Source organism: Coregonus lavaretus (assembly GCF_964263955.1).
Source record: "Coregonus lavaretus genome assembly, chromosome: 33".
Lineage (NCBI taxonomy): Eukaryota > Metazoa > Chordata > Actinopteri > Salmoniformes > Salmonidae > Coregonus > Coregonus lavaretus.
The window spans coordinates 22986300-23002495 of record NC_140020.1 but is presented as its reverse complement, the minus strand read 5'-3'; the positions used below and the strand labels follow the sequence as shown (position 1 = coordinate 23002495).

The window sequence follows — 16196 nt, the reverse complement described above, 5'->3', positions numbered from 1 at the left end:
TAACCCAGGCTTTGCAGCCCCCAGTATCACTCCTACTCCCCAGGCGCTATCATTTGTTGACTTCTGTAACCGTAAAAGCCTTGGTTTCTTGCATGTTAATATCAGAAGTCTCCTTCCTAAATTTGAGTTATTCACTGCGTTAGCACACTCCGCCAATCCTGATGTTCTAGCAGTGTCTGAATCCTGGCTTAGGAAGGCCACCAAAAATTCTGAAATGTCCATCCCCAACTATAACATTTTCCGTCTAGATAGAACTGCCAAAGGGGGTGGAGTTGCAATCTACTGTAGAGATAGCCTGCAGAGCTCTATCATACTATCCAGGTCTGTGCCCAAACAGTTTGAGCTTCTACTTCTAAAAATCCACCTTTCCAGAAATAAGTCTCTCACTGTTGCCGCTTGCTACAGACCCCCCTCAGCCCCCAGCTGTGCCCTGGACACCATATGTGAATTGATTGCCCCCCATTTATCCTCAGAGTTCGTACTGCTTGGTGACCTAAATTGGGATATGCTTAACACCCCGGCCATCCTACAATCCAAACTAGATGCCCTCAATCTCACACAAATTATCAACAAACCTACCAGGTACAACCCTAAATCCGTAAACATGGGTACCCTCATAGATATCATCCTGACTAACTTACCCTCTAAATACACCTCCGCTGTCTTCAACCAGGATCTCAGCGATCACTGCCTTATTGCCTGCGTCCGTAACGGGTCCGCGGTCAAACGACCACCCCTCATCACTGTCAAACGCTCCCTAAAACACTTTAGCGAGCAGGCCTTCCTAATTGACCTGGCCCAGGTATCCTGGATGGATATAGATCTCAAAAAGTTTTGTGACACTGCAAAGTCCATGGAGAATAAGAGCACTTCCTCCCAGCTGCCCACTGCACTGAGGCTAGGAAACACTATCACCACCGATAATTCTACAATAATCGAGAATTTCAACAAGCATTTTGCTACGGCTGGCCATGCGTTCCACCTGGCTACCACTACCCCGGCCACCAGCTCTGCACCCTCCGCTCCAACTTGCCCATGACCCCCCCGCTTCTCCTTCACACAAATTCAGACAGCTGATGTTCTGAAAGAGCTGCACAATCTGGACCCCTACAAATCAGCTGGGCTAGACAATCTGGACCCTTTCTTTCTAAAACTAGCCGCCGAAATTGTCGCAACCCCTATTACTAGCCTGTTCAACCTCTCTTTCGTAACGTCTGAGATCCCCAGAGATTGGAAAGCTGCCGCGGTCATCCCCCTCTTCAAAGGGGGTGACACTCTAGATCCAAACTGTTACAGAACTATATCCATCCTGCCCTGCCTTTCGAAAGTATTTGAAAGCCAAGTTAACAAACAGATCACCGACCATTTCGAATCCCACCGTACCTTCTCCGCTATGCAATCCGGTTCCGAGCTGGTCATGGGTGCACTTCAGCCACGCTCAAGGTCCTAAACGATATTATAACCGTGATCGATAATAGACAGTACTGTGCAGCCGTCTTCATCGACCTGGCCAAGGCTTTCGACTCTGTCAACCACCGCATTCTTATTGGCAGACTAAATAGCCTTGGTTTCTCAAATGACTGCCTCGCCTGGTTCACCAACTACTTCTCAGATAGAGTTCAATGTGTCAAATCGGAGGGCCTGTTGTCTGGACCTATGGCAGTCTCTATGGGGGTGCCACAGGGTTCAATTATTGGGCCGACTCTTTTCTCTGTGTATATCAGTGATGTCGCTCTTGCTGCTGGTGACTCTCAGATCCACCTCTACGCAGACGACACCATTTTGTATATATCTGGCCCTTCATTGGACACTGTGTTAACAAACCTCCAAACGAGCTTCAATGCCGTACAACACTCCTTCAGTAGCCTCCAACTGCTCTTAAACACTAGTAAAACTAAATGCATGCTCTTCAATCTAACGCTGCTGGTACCCGTCCACCCGACTAGAATCACTACTCTCGACAGGTCTGACCTAGAGTATGTGGACAACTACAAATATCTAGGTGTCTGGTTAGACTGTAAACTCTCCTTCCAGACTCACATTAAGCATCTCCAATCCAAAGTTAAATCCAGAATCGGCTTCCTATTTCGCAACAAAGCCTCCTTCACTCATGCTGCCAAACATGCCCTCATAAAACTGACTATCCTACCGATCCTTGACTTCGGCGATGTCATTTACAAAATAGCCTCCAACACTCTACTCAACAAATTGGATGTAGTCTATCACAGTGCCATCCGTTTTGTCTCCAAAGCCCCATACACTACCCACCACTGTGACCTGTACGCTCTTGTTGGCTGGTCCTCATTACATGTTCGTCGTCAAACCCACTGGCTCCAGGCCATCTATAAATCACTGCTAGGCAAATCCCCGCCTTATCTTAGCTCATTGGTCACCATAGCAACACCCACCCGTAGTATGCGCTCCAGCAGGTATTTCTCACTGGTCATCCCCAAAGCCAACACCTCCTTTGGCCGCCATTCCTTCCAGTTCTCTGCTGCCAATGACTGGAACGAATTGCAAAAATCTCTGAAGCTGGAGACTCTTATCTCCCTCACTAACTTTAAGCATCAGTTGTCAGAGCACCTTACTGATCACTGCACCTGCACACAGCCCATCTGAAATTAGCCCACCCAACTATCCCTATATTGTTATTTATTTTGCTCATTTGCACCCCAGTATCTCTATTTGCACATAATCTCTTGCACATCTATCATTCCAGTGTTAATACTAATTGTAATTATTTTGCACTATAGCCTATTTATTGCCTTACCTCCATAACTTGCTACATTTGCACACACTATATATATTTTTTCTGTTGTATTTTTTGACTTTATGTTTTGTTTTACCCCATATGTAACTCTGTGTTGTTGTTTTTATCGCACTGCTTTGCTTTATCTTGGCCAGGTCGCAGTTGTAAATGAGAACTTGTTCTCAACTGGCTTACCTGGTTAAATAAAGGTGAAATAAAAAAATAAATAAAAAATCTCTGCAGGACTACACCAATCAGGCCTTTATGGTAGAGTGGCCAGACGGAAGTCATTCCTCAGTAAAAGGCACATGACAGCCCGCTTGGAGTTTGCCAAAAGTCACATAAAGACTCTCAGACCATGAGAAACAAGATTCTCTGGTCTGGTGAAACCAAGATTGAACACTTTGGCTTGAATGCCAAGCGTCACGTCTGGAGGAAACCTGGCACCATCCCTACGGTGAAGCATGGTGGTGGCAGCATCATGCTGTGGGGATGTTTTTCAGCGGCAGGGACTGGGAGACTAGTCAGGATCGAGGCAAAGATGAACGAAGCAAAGTACAGAGATATCCTTGATGAAATCCTGCTCCAGAGTGCTCAGGACCTCAGACTGGGGCGAAGGTTCACCTTCCAACAGGAGTGGCTTCGGGACAAGTCTCTGAATGTCCTTGAGTGGCCCAGTCAGAGCCCGGACCTGAACCCGATCGAACATCTCTCGAGAGACCTGACAATAGCTGTGCAGCAACACTCCCCATCCAACCTGACAGAGCTTGAGAGGATCTGCAGAGAATAATTGATTTTTTAAAATCAATTTTAGAATAAGGCTGTAATGTAACAAAATGTGGAAAAAGTCAAGGGGTCTGAATACTTTATAATCAAACCGAAACCGAAACAACCTTTAAAACACACTAATTGCTCAGCACTAATACAGCCATTTAGCCACGACATGACCTCCCAATCCTTTCTAAGTACATAAACACTACCCTGAGTGCTTTTTTGTTTGTGCTATCATGCCAACTCCTTGTCACTCATTGTCATGCCAAACAGTGTGGTCTCACGGCAATCTCAACGTTTAATATACAGCCAGGCTACATAAACACACACAGGCCCCTTTCTGTGATTCTGATTCCTGTCTGCTAGATTTGGTCCTATCTGGTCCTTATTCTTCTCTCCTCTCCTACAGCGTCTTTCACGGAGGAGCAGCACCTGTGGTTCCTGGAGTTCTATAAGAAGCTGTGTGTACTGGGCCTGCAGCATGAAAACGGCCACTCGGACAACCAGGTCTACCCGCTGGAGCTGGAGAGCAAGTACGCCCTGGTGCGACACAATTGCGCCTACAACTTCCCTGTGAGTGACCGCTGACCAACACACGCACACATTTATGCATACAAACACACACACAGACGTTTGTGTCTAGAATGGTCTCTGAAGTCTAGCAGCGTGTTTGAAGGAATCAAGTCTGTAACTGTTCTGTCTGTCTGTCTAATCTGTCTGTCTGCCTGCCTCTGTTTTTTATAAAAATGTCTTAAGTGTTGCAGCTACGTGTTGCAAACACCTTACAAGGTTGAAAAGCTTGATGAACGTTGAACTTTCTGTCTGTAGAGGGGAATAGTGTGCTTGATAGTCAGTTATTGCATGCACCTTTACAGTAACATTTACGTCATTTAGCAGACGCTCTTATCCAGAGCGACTTACAAATTGGATGTTGTCATCCAGAGTTACATGTATTTGTTTTCCAAGTTATAACACACAACATTTTACAAACAGCAGGTTTTTAATGGACCAAAGAGTTAGGACTGCTTTGTGTTTTCATTTTTGGCATGAACATTTTTTTGCGATACTGGTATCGTCACAGCCCTAGTGTACAGTACTGTATACCGTGCATTCGGAAAGTATTCAGACCCCTTGACTTTTTCCACATTTTGTTACATTACAGCCTTATTCTAAAATTGATTAAATTGTTTTTTCCCCCTCATCAATCTACACACAATACCACATAATGACAAAGCAAAAACCGCTTTATAGAAATGTTTGCAAATTTATAAGAAACTGAAATTTCACATTTACATAGGTATTCAGACCCTTTACTCAGTACTTTGTTGAAGCTCCTTTGGCAGCGATTACAGCATTGAGTCTTCTTGGGTATGATGCTACAAGCTTGGCACACCTGTATTTGGAGAGTTTCTCCCATTCTTCTCTGCAGATCCTCTCAAGCGCTGTCAGGTTGGATGGGGAGGGTCACTGCACAGCTACAGTGAGGGGAAAAAAGTATTTCATCCCCTGTTGATTTTGTACGTTTGCCCACTGACAAAGACATGATCAGTCTATAATTTTAGTGGTAGGTTTATTTGAACAGTGAGAGACAGAATAACAACAAAAAAACGCATGTCAAAAATGTTATAAATTGATTTGCATTTTAATGACGGAAATAAGTATTTGAACCCCTCTGCAAAACATGACTTCTTGGTGGCAAAACCCTTGTTGGCAATCACAGAGGTCAGACGTTTCTTGTAGTTGGCCACCAGGTTTGCACACATCTCAGGAGGGATTTTGTCCCATTCCTCTTTGCAGATCTTCTCCAAGTCATTAAGGTTTCAAGGCTGACGTTTGGCAACTCGAACCTTCAGCTCCCTCCACAGATTTTCTATGGTATTAAGGTCTGGAGACTGGCTAGGCCACTCCAGGACCTTAATGTGCTTCTTCTTGAGCCACTCCTTTGTTGCCTTGGCCTTGTGTTTTGGGTCATTGTCATGCTGGAATACCCATCCACGACCCATTTTCAATGCCCTGGCTGAGGGAAGGAGGTTCTCACCCAAGATTTGACGGTACATGGCCCCGTCCATCGTCCCTTTGATGCGGTGAAGTTGTCCTGTCCCCTTAGCAGAAAAACACCCACAAAGCATAATGTTTCCACCTCCATGTTTGACGGTGGGGATGGTGTTCTTGGGGTCATAGGCAGCATTCCTCCTCCTTCAAACACGGCGAGTTGAGTTGATGCCAAAGAGCTCGATTTTGGTCTCATCTGACCACAACACTTTCACCCAGTTCTCCTCTGAATCATTCAGATGTTCATTGGCAAACTTCAGACGGGCCTGTATATGTGCTTTCTTGAGCAGGGGGACCTTGCGGGCACTGCAGGATTTCAGTCCTTCACGGCGTAGTGTGTTACCAATTGTTTTCTTAGTGACTATGGTCCCAGCTGCCTTGAGATCATTGACAAGATCCTCCCGTGTAGTTCTGGGCTGATTCCTCACCGTTCTCATGATCATTGCAACTCCACGAGGTGAGATCTTGCATGGAGCCCCAGGCCGAGGGAGATTGACAGTTATTTTGTGTTTCTTCCATTTGCGAATAATCGCACCAACTGTTGTTACCTTCTCACCAAGCTGCTTGGCGATGGTCTTGTAGCCCATTCCAGCCTTGTGTAGGTCTACAATCTTGTCCCTGACATCCTTGGAGAGCTCTTTGGTCTTGGCCATGGTGGAGAGTTTGGAATCTGATTGATTGATAGCTTCTGTGGACAGGTGTCTTTTATACAGGTAACAAGCTGAGATTAGGAGCACTCCCTTTAAGAGTGTGCTCCTAATCTCAGCTCGTTACCTGTATAAAAGACACCTGGGAGCCAAAATCTTTCTGATTGAGAGGGGGTCAAATACTTATTTCCCTCATCAAAATGCAAATCAATTTATAACATTTTTGACATGCGTTTTTCTGGATTTTTGTTGTTGTTATTCTGTCTCTCACTGTTCAAATAAACCTACCATTAAAATGATAGACTGATCATTTCTTTGTCAGTGGGCAAATGTACAAAATCAGCAGGGGATCAAATACTTTTTTCCCTCACTGTATTTTCAGGTCTCTCCAGAGATGTTCGATTTTGTTCAAGTCTTGGCTCTGGCTGGGCCACTCAAGGACATTCAGAGACTTGTCCCGAAGCCACTCCTGCGTTGTCTTGGCTGTGTGCTTAGGATCGTTGTCCTGTTGGAAGGTGAACCTTTGCCCCAGTCTGAGGTCCTGAGCGTTCTGGAGCAGGTTTTCATCAAGGATCTCTCTGTACTTCATTCCCTTTGTCCTGACTAGTCTCCCAGTCCCTGCCGCTGAAAAAACATCACCACAGCATGGTGCTGCCACCAACTTGCTTCACTGTAGGGATGGTGCCAGGTTTCTTCCAGACGTGATGCTTGGCATTCAGGCCAAAGAGTTCAATCATGGTTTCATCAGACCAGAGAATCTTGTTTCTCATGGTCTGAGAGTCTTTAGGTGCCTTTTGGCAAACTCCAAGTGGGCTGTCATGTGCCTTTTACTGAGGAGTGGCTTCCGTTTGGCCACTCAACCATAAAGGCCTGATTGGTGGAGTGTTGCAGAGATGGTTGTCCTTCTGGAAGGTTCGCCCATCTCCACAGAGGAACTCTGGAGCTCTGACAGAATGACCATCGGGTTCTTGGTCACCTACCTGACCAAGGCCCTTCTCCCCCGATTGCTCACTTTGGCCGGGCGGCCAGCTCTAGGAAGAGTCTTGGTGATTCCAAACTTCTTCCATTTAAGAATGTTGGAGGCCACTGTGTTCTTGGGGACCTGCAATGCTGCTGAAATGTTTTGGTACCCTTCCCCATAGCTGTGCCTCGACACAATCCTGTCTCGGAGCTCTACGGACAATTCTTTCGACCTCATGGCTTGGTTTTTGTTCTGACATGCACTGTCAACTGTGGGACCTGATATAGAACGGTGTGTGCCTTTCCAAATAATGTCCAATAAATTGAATTTACCACAGGTGGACTCCAGTCAAGTTGTAGAAACATCTCAAGGATGATCAATGGAAACAGGATGCACCTGAGCTCAATGTTGAGTCTCATAGCAAAGGGTCTGCATACTTATGTATATAAGGTATTTCTGTTTTTTACTTTTTTATACATTTGCAAACATTTCTAACAACCTGTTTTCATTTTGTCATTATGGGGTATTGTGTGTAGATTAATGAGGAAAAGTATTTATTTAATCCATTTTAGAATAAGGCTGTAACGTAACAACATTTGGAAAAGGTCAAGGGGTCTGAATACTTTCCGAATGCACTGTACCTGCACGTGTGGGTGTTTTCATGAGTCAGGCACATGTGTTTTTTTACCGCAAGGATCCACCCCCTGACATGATAGTGTATCTGCATACTCTGTCAGCACGCGGAAGTTAAAAGGTTTTCCCAATGTCATGGGGCTTTAGAGAGTGACACAAACACACACACACGCATATCATTATTACCATCGTCACACACTCATACACACACACAGCCCATGTAATGGGGTCAGGAGGGTAGAGGAGACGCCTTTAAAAATAGGCCTGATGAGAGGCCTTGTCCACAGCTCTTTTGTTCCCACAGGCAGGGAGGGTCTCCTCCCCTGGTCCAGCTAGGTGTCTCTGCATCCCAAATAGCACCCTATTCCCTACATGGTCCACTACTTTTGACCAGGGCCCATAGCTCTGGTCAAAAGTAGTGCACTATGTAGGGAATAGGGTGCCAATTGGTATGCAGCCTAGGTGTGCCTGCTTCACTCAAGCCCTCAATAATGTATCAGTTGGTACTAACTGTGGTGCAGTTCAGGGTCATGGTTATTCGGTCACACCGTAGCAAAACGTTTTGCAACAGAATATGAAAACGAAGGCCTCCCGAGTGGCGCAGCGGTCTAAGGCACTGCATCGCAGTGTTGCGGCGTCAATACAGCCTGGGGTTCCATCCCAGGCTGTGTCATTACCGGCCGTGACCGGAAGTCCCATAGGGCGGCGCACAATTGGTCCAGCGTCGTCCGGGTTAGGGGAGGGTTTGACCGGGGGGTTTTTACTTGGCTCATCGTGATCTAGCGACTCCTTGCGCGGGCCGGGCGCCTGCAAGCTGACTTCAATCATCAGTTGAACTGTGTTTCCTCCGACACATTGGTGCAGCTGGCTTCCGGGTTAAGCGAGCGGGTGTTAAGAAGCGCGGTTTGGCGGGTTATGTTTTGGAGGACGCATGACTCGACCTTCGCCTCTCCCGAACCCGTTGGGGAGTTGCAGCGATGAGACAAGATCATAATCACGAAATTGGGGAGAAAAAGGGGGTAAAAATTACAACAACAAAAAAACATATAATAATAATTTGAAAACGAGTGCTTTTTATTAAACAAGTTTAGTAAGTACCTCCCCATTTCCTTCCGTTTGGTGGCCAATGAACTCGACCCATTTCTCTGCAGAGTTAAACCTTGCCAACTGTCTCAAAAGAGAAGGCAAGCATCAGGGAAACTGTCACAAAGTTCATTGCATTTTAGTGTCTGTTCAGCATTTTAGTATGGAATTGTTTTAATTCAAGTGTTGAATTAAAGTGTTGTTCACACACTGTACAAGACTTATTGCTCTGAGTACTTGCAGATAATAACTTTATATTCAAAATAGAAACTACAGCACAATGGCATTCTTGTATGTTCCACAAAGTTTCTGATGAATCTTAGTAAATAAAAAGAATTGGGCTATAGAATGCCATTTTGAACAAGTTATCACTCTGTGACATCACTTTTTCTTCAGGCCATGGTGTTATTCGCTGACCCCAACCACTTCCTGACGGAGCTTTACCCCACCTTCTCCAGTCTGTGTCATGACCCCGAGATCACGGTGCGACGCACAGTGGCCGAGGGCTTCCACGAGGTATGGTGGCTGCTGTTTGGACACTGGCTAATTCTGTTCTGTCAATAAAATACATAAAGGATGTCCATAGTCCATAACTCTGATAGGCTGCCAATGTGATTTGTGTCATTACACGAATAGAGTGCCTTTTGGGTAGAGTAATTTTGTCAAAAACTAACTATTTAAGTGACAGGGTTGACCGTAACAGGGTTGATGATTTAATCTTAAATCAGCCATAACTCCCCTTGTGACAGGGGGAATGGGAGCGTGTTATGTGCAACAGAGAGGGGCTATTGAATGTACAGTGGGTATCATAAGTATTCTCCCCCCCTTGGATATTTTCACAATTTGTTGCGTTACAAAGTGGGATTGAAATAGATTTAATTGAGATTTTTTTTGTCATTGATCTACACAAAATAATTCATAATGTCAAAGTAAAATAAAATAACAAATAATAATCTTCATTAATAACAATTTAATAACTAAGATATAGACGTCACATAAGTATTCAACCTCTTTCTTTAGGCAAGCCTAAATTAGTTCAGGAGTAAAATTTGGCTTAACAAATCACACTAAGTTACATGGACTCACACAATTGTCCTTCTGAACTGAGCTGCAGGACAGGAAGGAAACTGCTCAGGGTCCCACGGTTGACAGTGCATGTCAGAGCAAAAAGCAAGCCATGAGGTCGAAGGAATTGTCCGTAGAGCTCCGAGACATGATTGTGTCGAGGCACAGATCTGCAGCATTGAAGTTCCTCTGTGGAGATGGGAGAACCTTCCAGAAGGACAACCATCTCTGCAGCACTCCACCAATCAGGCCTTTATGGTAGAGTGGCCAGATGGAAGCCAATCCTCAGTAAAAGCCACATGACCGCCTGCTTGGAGTTTGCCAAAAGGCACCTAAAGGACTCTCAAACCATGAGAAACAAGATTCTCTGGTCTGATGAAACCAAGATTGAACTCTTTGACTGAATGCCAAGTGTCACATATGGAGGAAACCTGGCACCATCCTTGATGAAAACCTGCTCCAGAGCAGTCAGGACCTCAGACTGGGGCGACGGTTCATCTTCCAACAGGACAACGACAACTAAGCACACAGCCAAGACAACGCAGGAGTGGCTTCGGGACAAGTCTCTGATTGTCCTTGAGTGGCCCAGCCAGAGCCCAAACTTGAACATGATCGAACATCTCTGAAAATGACCTGAAAATAGCTGTGCAGTGACGCTCCCATCCAACTTGACAGAGCTTGAGAGGATCTGCAAAGAAGAATGGGAGAAACTCCCCAAATACAGATGTGCCAAGCGTCATACCCAAGAAGACTCAAGGCTGTAATCGCTGCCAAAGGTGCTTCAACAAAGTACAGATTAAAGGGTCTGAATACTTATGTAAATGTGGTATTTCCGTTTTTTATAAAATTTGCAAAAATTTCTAAAAACCTGTTTTTGCTTTGTCATTATGGGGTGTTGTGTGTAGATTGATGAGGGGGGAAACAATTGAATCCATTTTAGAAATGAGGCTGTAACGTAACAAAATGTGGGAAAAGTCAAGGGGTCTGAATAGTTTCTGAGTGCACTGTAATTACCTAAATGACAGAGTGAAAAGAAGACTACAAATATACAGAATAAGTATATTCCAAAACATGCATCCTGTATGCAACAAAGCACTAAAGTAATACTGCAAAAAAAAAACACATCAAAGGAATACACTTTTTGGCCTAAAGTCAAAACCTTATGTTTGGGGCAAATCCAACACAACACATCACTGAGTTAACTGCCTCCTTATTTTCAAGCATGGTGGTGGCTGCATCATGGTATGAATATGCTTGATATCGGCAAAGACTTGGGAGTTTTTCAGAATAAAAAGAAACAGGATGGAGCTAAGCACAGGCAAAATCAAAGAGGAAAACCAGCTTCAGTCTTCTTTACACCAGACACTGGGAGAGGAATTCACCTTTCAGAAGGACAATAACCTACAACACAAGACCAAATCACTGGAGTTGCTTACCAAGAAGACAGTGAATGTTTCTGAGTGGCTAAGTTACAGTTTTGACTTAAATCTGCTTGAAAATCTATGGCAAGACTTGAAAATTGCTGTCTATCGATGATCCCCAACAACTTGACAAAGCTTGAAGAATTCTGAATATTGCAAATTCCAGGTGTGCAAAGCTCTTCGAGACTTACCTAATAAGACTCACAGCTGTAATCGCTGCCAAAGGTGTTTCTAACATGTATTGACTCAGCTGGGTGAATACTTACAGTTGAAGTCGGAAGTTTACATACACTTAGGTTGTAGTCATTAAAACTTGTTTTTCAACCACTCCAGAAATGTCTTGTTAACAAACTATAGTTTTGGCAAGTCGGTTAGGACATCTACTTTGTGCATGACACAAGTCATTTTTCCAACAATTGTTCACAGACAGATTATTTCACTTATAATTCACTGTATCACAATTCCAGTGGGTCTGAAGTTTACATACACTAAGTTGACTGTGCCTTTAAACAGCTTGGAAAATTCCAGAAAATTATGTCATTGCTTTAGAAGCTTCTGATAGGCTAATTGACATCATTTGAGTCAATTGGAGGTGTACCTGTGGATGTATTTCAAGGCCTACCTTCAAACTCAGTGCCTCTTTGCTTGACATCATGGGAAAATCAAAAGAAATCAGCCAAGACCTCAGAAAGAAAATTGTAGACCTCCACAAGGCTAGTTCATCCTTGGAAGCAATTTCCAAATGCCTGAAGGTACCACGTTCATCTGTACAAACAATAGTACGCAAGTATAAACACCATGGGATGACGCAGTCGTCATACGGCTGGGTCTTCCAAATGGACAATGACCCCAAGCATACTTCCAAAGTTGTGGCAAAATGGCTTAAGAACAACAAAGTCAAGGTATTGGAGTGGCCATCACAAAGCCCTGACCTCAATCCTTTAGAAAATGTGTGGGCAGAACTGAAAAGGCGTGTGCGAGCCAGGAGGCCTACAAACCTGACACAGTTATCTAGCTCTTATTGTGGGAAGCTTGTGGAAGGCTACCCCCAAGGCAATGCTACCTGTATGTAAACTTCTGACCCACTGGGAATGTGATGAAAGAAATAAAAGCTGAAATAAATCATTCTCTCTTTATTATTCTGACATTTCACATTCTTAAAATAAAGTGGTGATCCTAACTGACCTAAAACAGGGAATTTTTACTAGGATTAAATGTCAGGAATTGTGAAAAACTGAGTTTAAATGTATTTGGCTAAGGTGTATGTAAACTTCCGACTTCAACTGTATCTAATCAAGGTACTGTATATCAGTGTTTTATTTTATATTAATCTGTAAAAAAATATATATATATATAATTTTTCTTACACTTTCACATTACAGAATATTTTGTGTAGATTGCTGACAAAAAATTACAATTAAATCCATTTTAATATCACTTTGTAACACAATAAAATGTGAAGAAATCCAAGGGGGATGAATACTTATAATACCCACTGTAAGCTTAAAAAAAGAAGAAGTGTTATCTAGCCTATCTATCTATGGGTAACAGGGTTGGCGTGTTACGCTCAACGTGCTCAGTTTTCCAACACAAAATACCTGAAAATTGTCAAAAAGAGTAGGACCAGCTCACCTGCTTTTACGCTATGATTTCACTATAAGATGTTCAATTAAGTGTTTGACTGTTTTTCTGCTGGCAGTGTTAACAATGCATAAGGTGAAAACGTAAAAAATATTTAAGGCATGTGTAGAAAAGTTTAAAAGCCTTTGTGTCTTAGCCAATGCATGGCAAGAAGAAAAATACCCACGAATGCCTTGGGGCTGAACAAATATACCCACTTTGATAACATGTTTCTTGAGTTATATTAGCTACAAATGTTATATGTATTTCCCAGATCCTGATCCAAAAGCCATTTCTGTGTGCTAAATTTCAGAACAATTCAAAACGTGATAGATCACACTGACACAACACGATGGAGTTTGACAGCCTGAATTCCAATTCCATGTAGTCTGAATCGATTAGTCTAATTGCCTGAAATAGAAATGGATTTGACCTCAAAATCTAGTTTTGTATGCCAACACATAACGTCACAAATTTCTCTTATTTTCTCCTCTTCTCTTCTTTTCTCCTCTTCTCTTCTCCTCCCTCTCTTCTTTCCTATGATTGCTCAGGTTGTCAAGCTGTTGGGCCCCAATGTCCACTTCATTCACAAGGAGCTGGTTGTGTTACTGCAGGACGACTCACTTGAGGTGAGACACGCAGAAGACTCACTTTTACAACAAACACTTTATGTTTGAAAAATTTAGTAAACTAGAAAAGTGCTTGCTAGCTTGTCTTAAAGTATTTATGGTTGTGAAATAAGTTATAGTATTGGTAGTGACTGCAGTAGTAATGGTAGTGACTGGTTATAGTGGGAAAAGTAGGTACATGGAAAGATTGATTGATAGATAGATGCATAGCATAGGATAGGATAGGATAGGATAGCCTGAACGTGAAATTTGATTTGGTATCTAGATTGAACGGTTCAAGAGATACTATTATTGTTGGTGGGTTATTATATGCTAATTTATGATCAAACAAATAATGTTAACGGAGCTACGTAATTTACACTAGAGTGGATTTGAAGTTGGTTCAATGTTTGTAGCTCAAAGTGTCTAGAAACCCATTGAAAGTCATTGGAACCTAAGTTCATTTATGCAAATGTATGCAAACCTAAATATTACTTTAAGTTAATAGTTATGAATCTGTAAAGTGTTTCTACCATCCTGAAGTTGGTTTGGTGTTTCTTTCTTGAATGGTTAGAAAGCAGTATTTTGAATATCTACCTCTCATGGTCGCCATTGAGTCCCATGTTGATTATGCACATTTAAAACCATTATCAAATCAAATCAAATGTTATTGGTCACATACACATTTCTAGCATATGTTATTGCGGGTGTAGCGAAATGCTTGTGTTCCTAGCTCCATCAGTGCAGTAATATCTAACAATTCACAACAATACATACACATCTAAAAGTAAAATAATGGAATTAAGAAATGTATAAATATTAGGATGAGCAATGTCTATGTATATAGGGCAGAAGACTTTAAGGTGCAGGGTTGAGTAACCGGGTGGTAGCCGGCTAGTGATGGCTATTTAACAGTCTGATGACCTTGAGATAGAAGCTGTTTTTCAGCTCAGTCCCAGCTTTGATGCACCTGTACTGACCACGCCTTCTGGATGGTAGCGGGATGAACAGGCCGTGGCTCGGGTGGTTGATGTCCTTGATGATCTTTTTGGCCTTCCTGTGACATCGGGTGCTGTAGGTGTCCTGGAGGGCAGGCAGTGTGCCCCCATTGATGCATTGGACAGACCGCACCACCCTCTGGAGAGCCCTGCGGTTGAGGGCGGTGCAGTTGACGTACCAGGCGGTGATACAGCCCAACAGGATGCTCTCAATTGTGCATCTGTAAAAGTTTGTGAGGGTCTTAGGGGCCAAGCCGAATTTCTTCAGCCATTTCAGATTGTCAGTGATGTGTACGCCAAGGAACTTGAATCTTTTCACCTTCTCCACTGCGGTCCCGTCGATGTGGATAGGGGCATGCTCCCTCTGCTGTTTCCTGAAGTCCACGATCAGCTCCTTCGTTTTGTTGACGTTGAGGGAGAGGTTATTTTCCTGGCACCACTCCGCCAGGACCCTCACCTCCTCCCTGTAGGCTGTCTCGTCATTGTTGGTAATCAGGCCTACTAATGTTGTGTCGTCTGTAAACTTGATGATTGAGTTGGAGGCATGCGTGGCCACGCAGTCATGGGAGAACAGGGAGTACAGGAGGGGGCTGAGCACGCTGTGTTGAGGATCAGCGAAGTGGAGGTGTTGTTTCCTACCTTCACCACCTGGAGGCGCCCATCAGGAAGTCCAGGACCCAGTTGCACAGAGTGGGGTTCAGACCCAGGGCCCCAAGCTTAATGATGAGCTTGGAGGGTACTATGGTGTTGAAGGCTGAGCTATAGTCAATGAACAGCATTCTTCCTCTTGTCCAGATGGGATAGGGCAGTGTGCAGTGCGATGGTGATTGCATCGTCTGTGGATCTATTGGGGCGGTATACAAATTGAAGTGGGTCTAGGGTGTAAAGTAGAGGTGATATGATCCTTAACTAGCCTCTCAAAGCACTTCATGATGACAGAAGTGAGTGCTACAGGGCGATAGTCTTTTAGGTCAGTTACCTTTGCTTTTTTGGGTACAGGAACAATGAACATCTTGAAGCAAGTGGGGACAGCAGACTGGGATAGGGAGAGATTGAATATGTCCGTAAACACTCCAGCCAGCTGGTCTGCGCATGCTCTGAGGACGCGACTAGGGATGCCGTCTGGGCCGGCAGCCTTGCGAGGGTTAACACGCTTAAATGTCTGAGAAGGAGAGCCCACAGTCCTTGGTAGCGGGCCGCGTCGGTGGCACTGTGTTTTCCTCAAAGTGGACGAAGAAGGTGTTTAGCTTGTCCGGGAGCAAGACATCTGTGTCTGCGACGTGGCTGGTATTCCCTTTGTAATCCATGATTGTCTGTAGACCCTGCCACATACGTCTCGTGTCTGAGCCGTTGAATTGCGACACCGCTTTGTCTCTGTACTGACGTTTTGCCTGTTTGATTGCCTTACGGAGGGAATAACTACACTGTTTTTATTCAACCATATTCCCAGTCACCTTGCCATGGTTAAATGCGGTGGTTTGCGCTTTCAGTTTTGCGCGAATGCTGTCATCTATCCACGGTTTTTGGTTTGGGTAGGTTTTAATAGTCAGTGGGAACAACATCCCCTATACACTTCCTGATTAACTTA

At 44.0% G+C, this 16196-nt stretch overlaps 1 protein-coding gene across 1 annotated transcript in view; it reads left to right on the top strand.

Annotated features, from left to right (window-relative positions):
* The window catches only part of ppp4r4 (protein phosphatase 4, regulatory subunit 4), a 139130-nt gene that overhangs the window by 94679 nt on the left and 28255 nt on the right, over nucleotides 1-16196 (top strand). The window contains exons 10-12 of the mRNA XM_084150816.1: nucleotides 3930-4093; nucleotides 9293-9412; nucleotides 13554-13631. Of these exons, the coding sequence (XP_084006942.1) occupies nucleotides 3930-4093; nucleotides 9293-9412; nucleotides 13554-13631 (362 nt within the window). The remainder of the gene's footprint in view (nucleotides 1-3929; nucleotides 4094-9292; nucleotides 9413-13553; nucleotides 13632-16196) is intronic.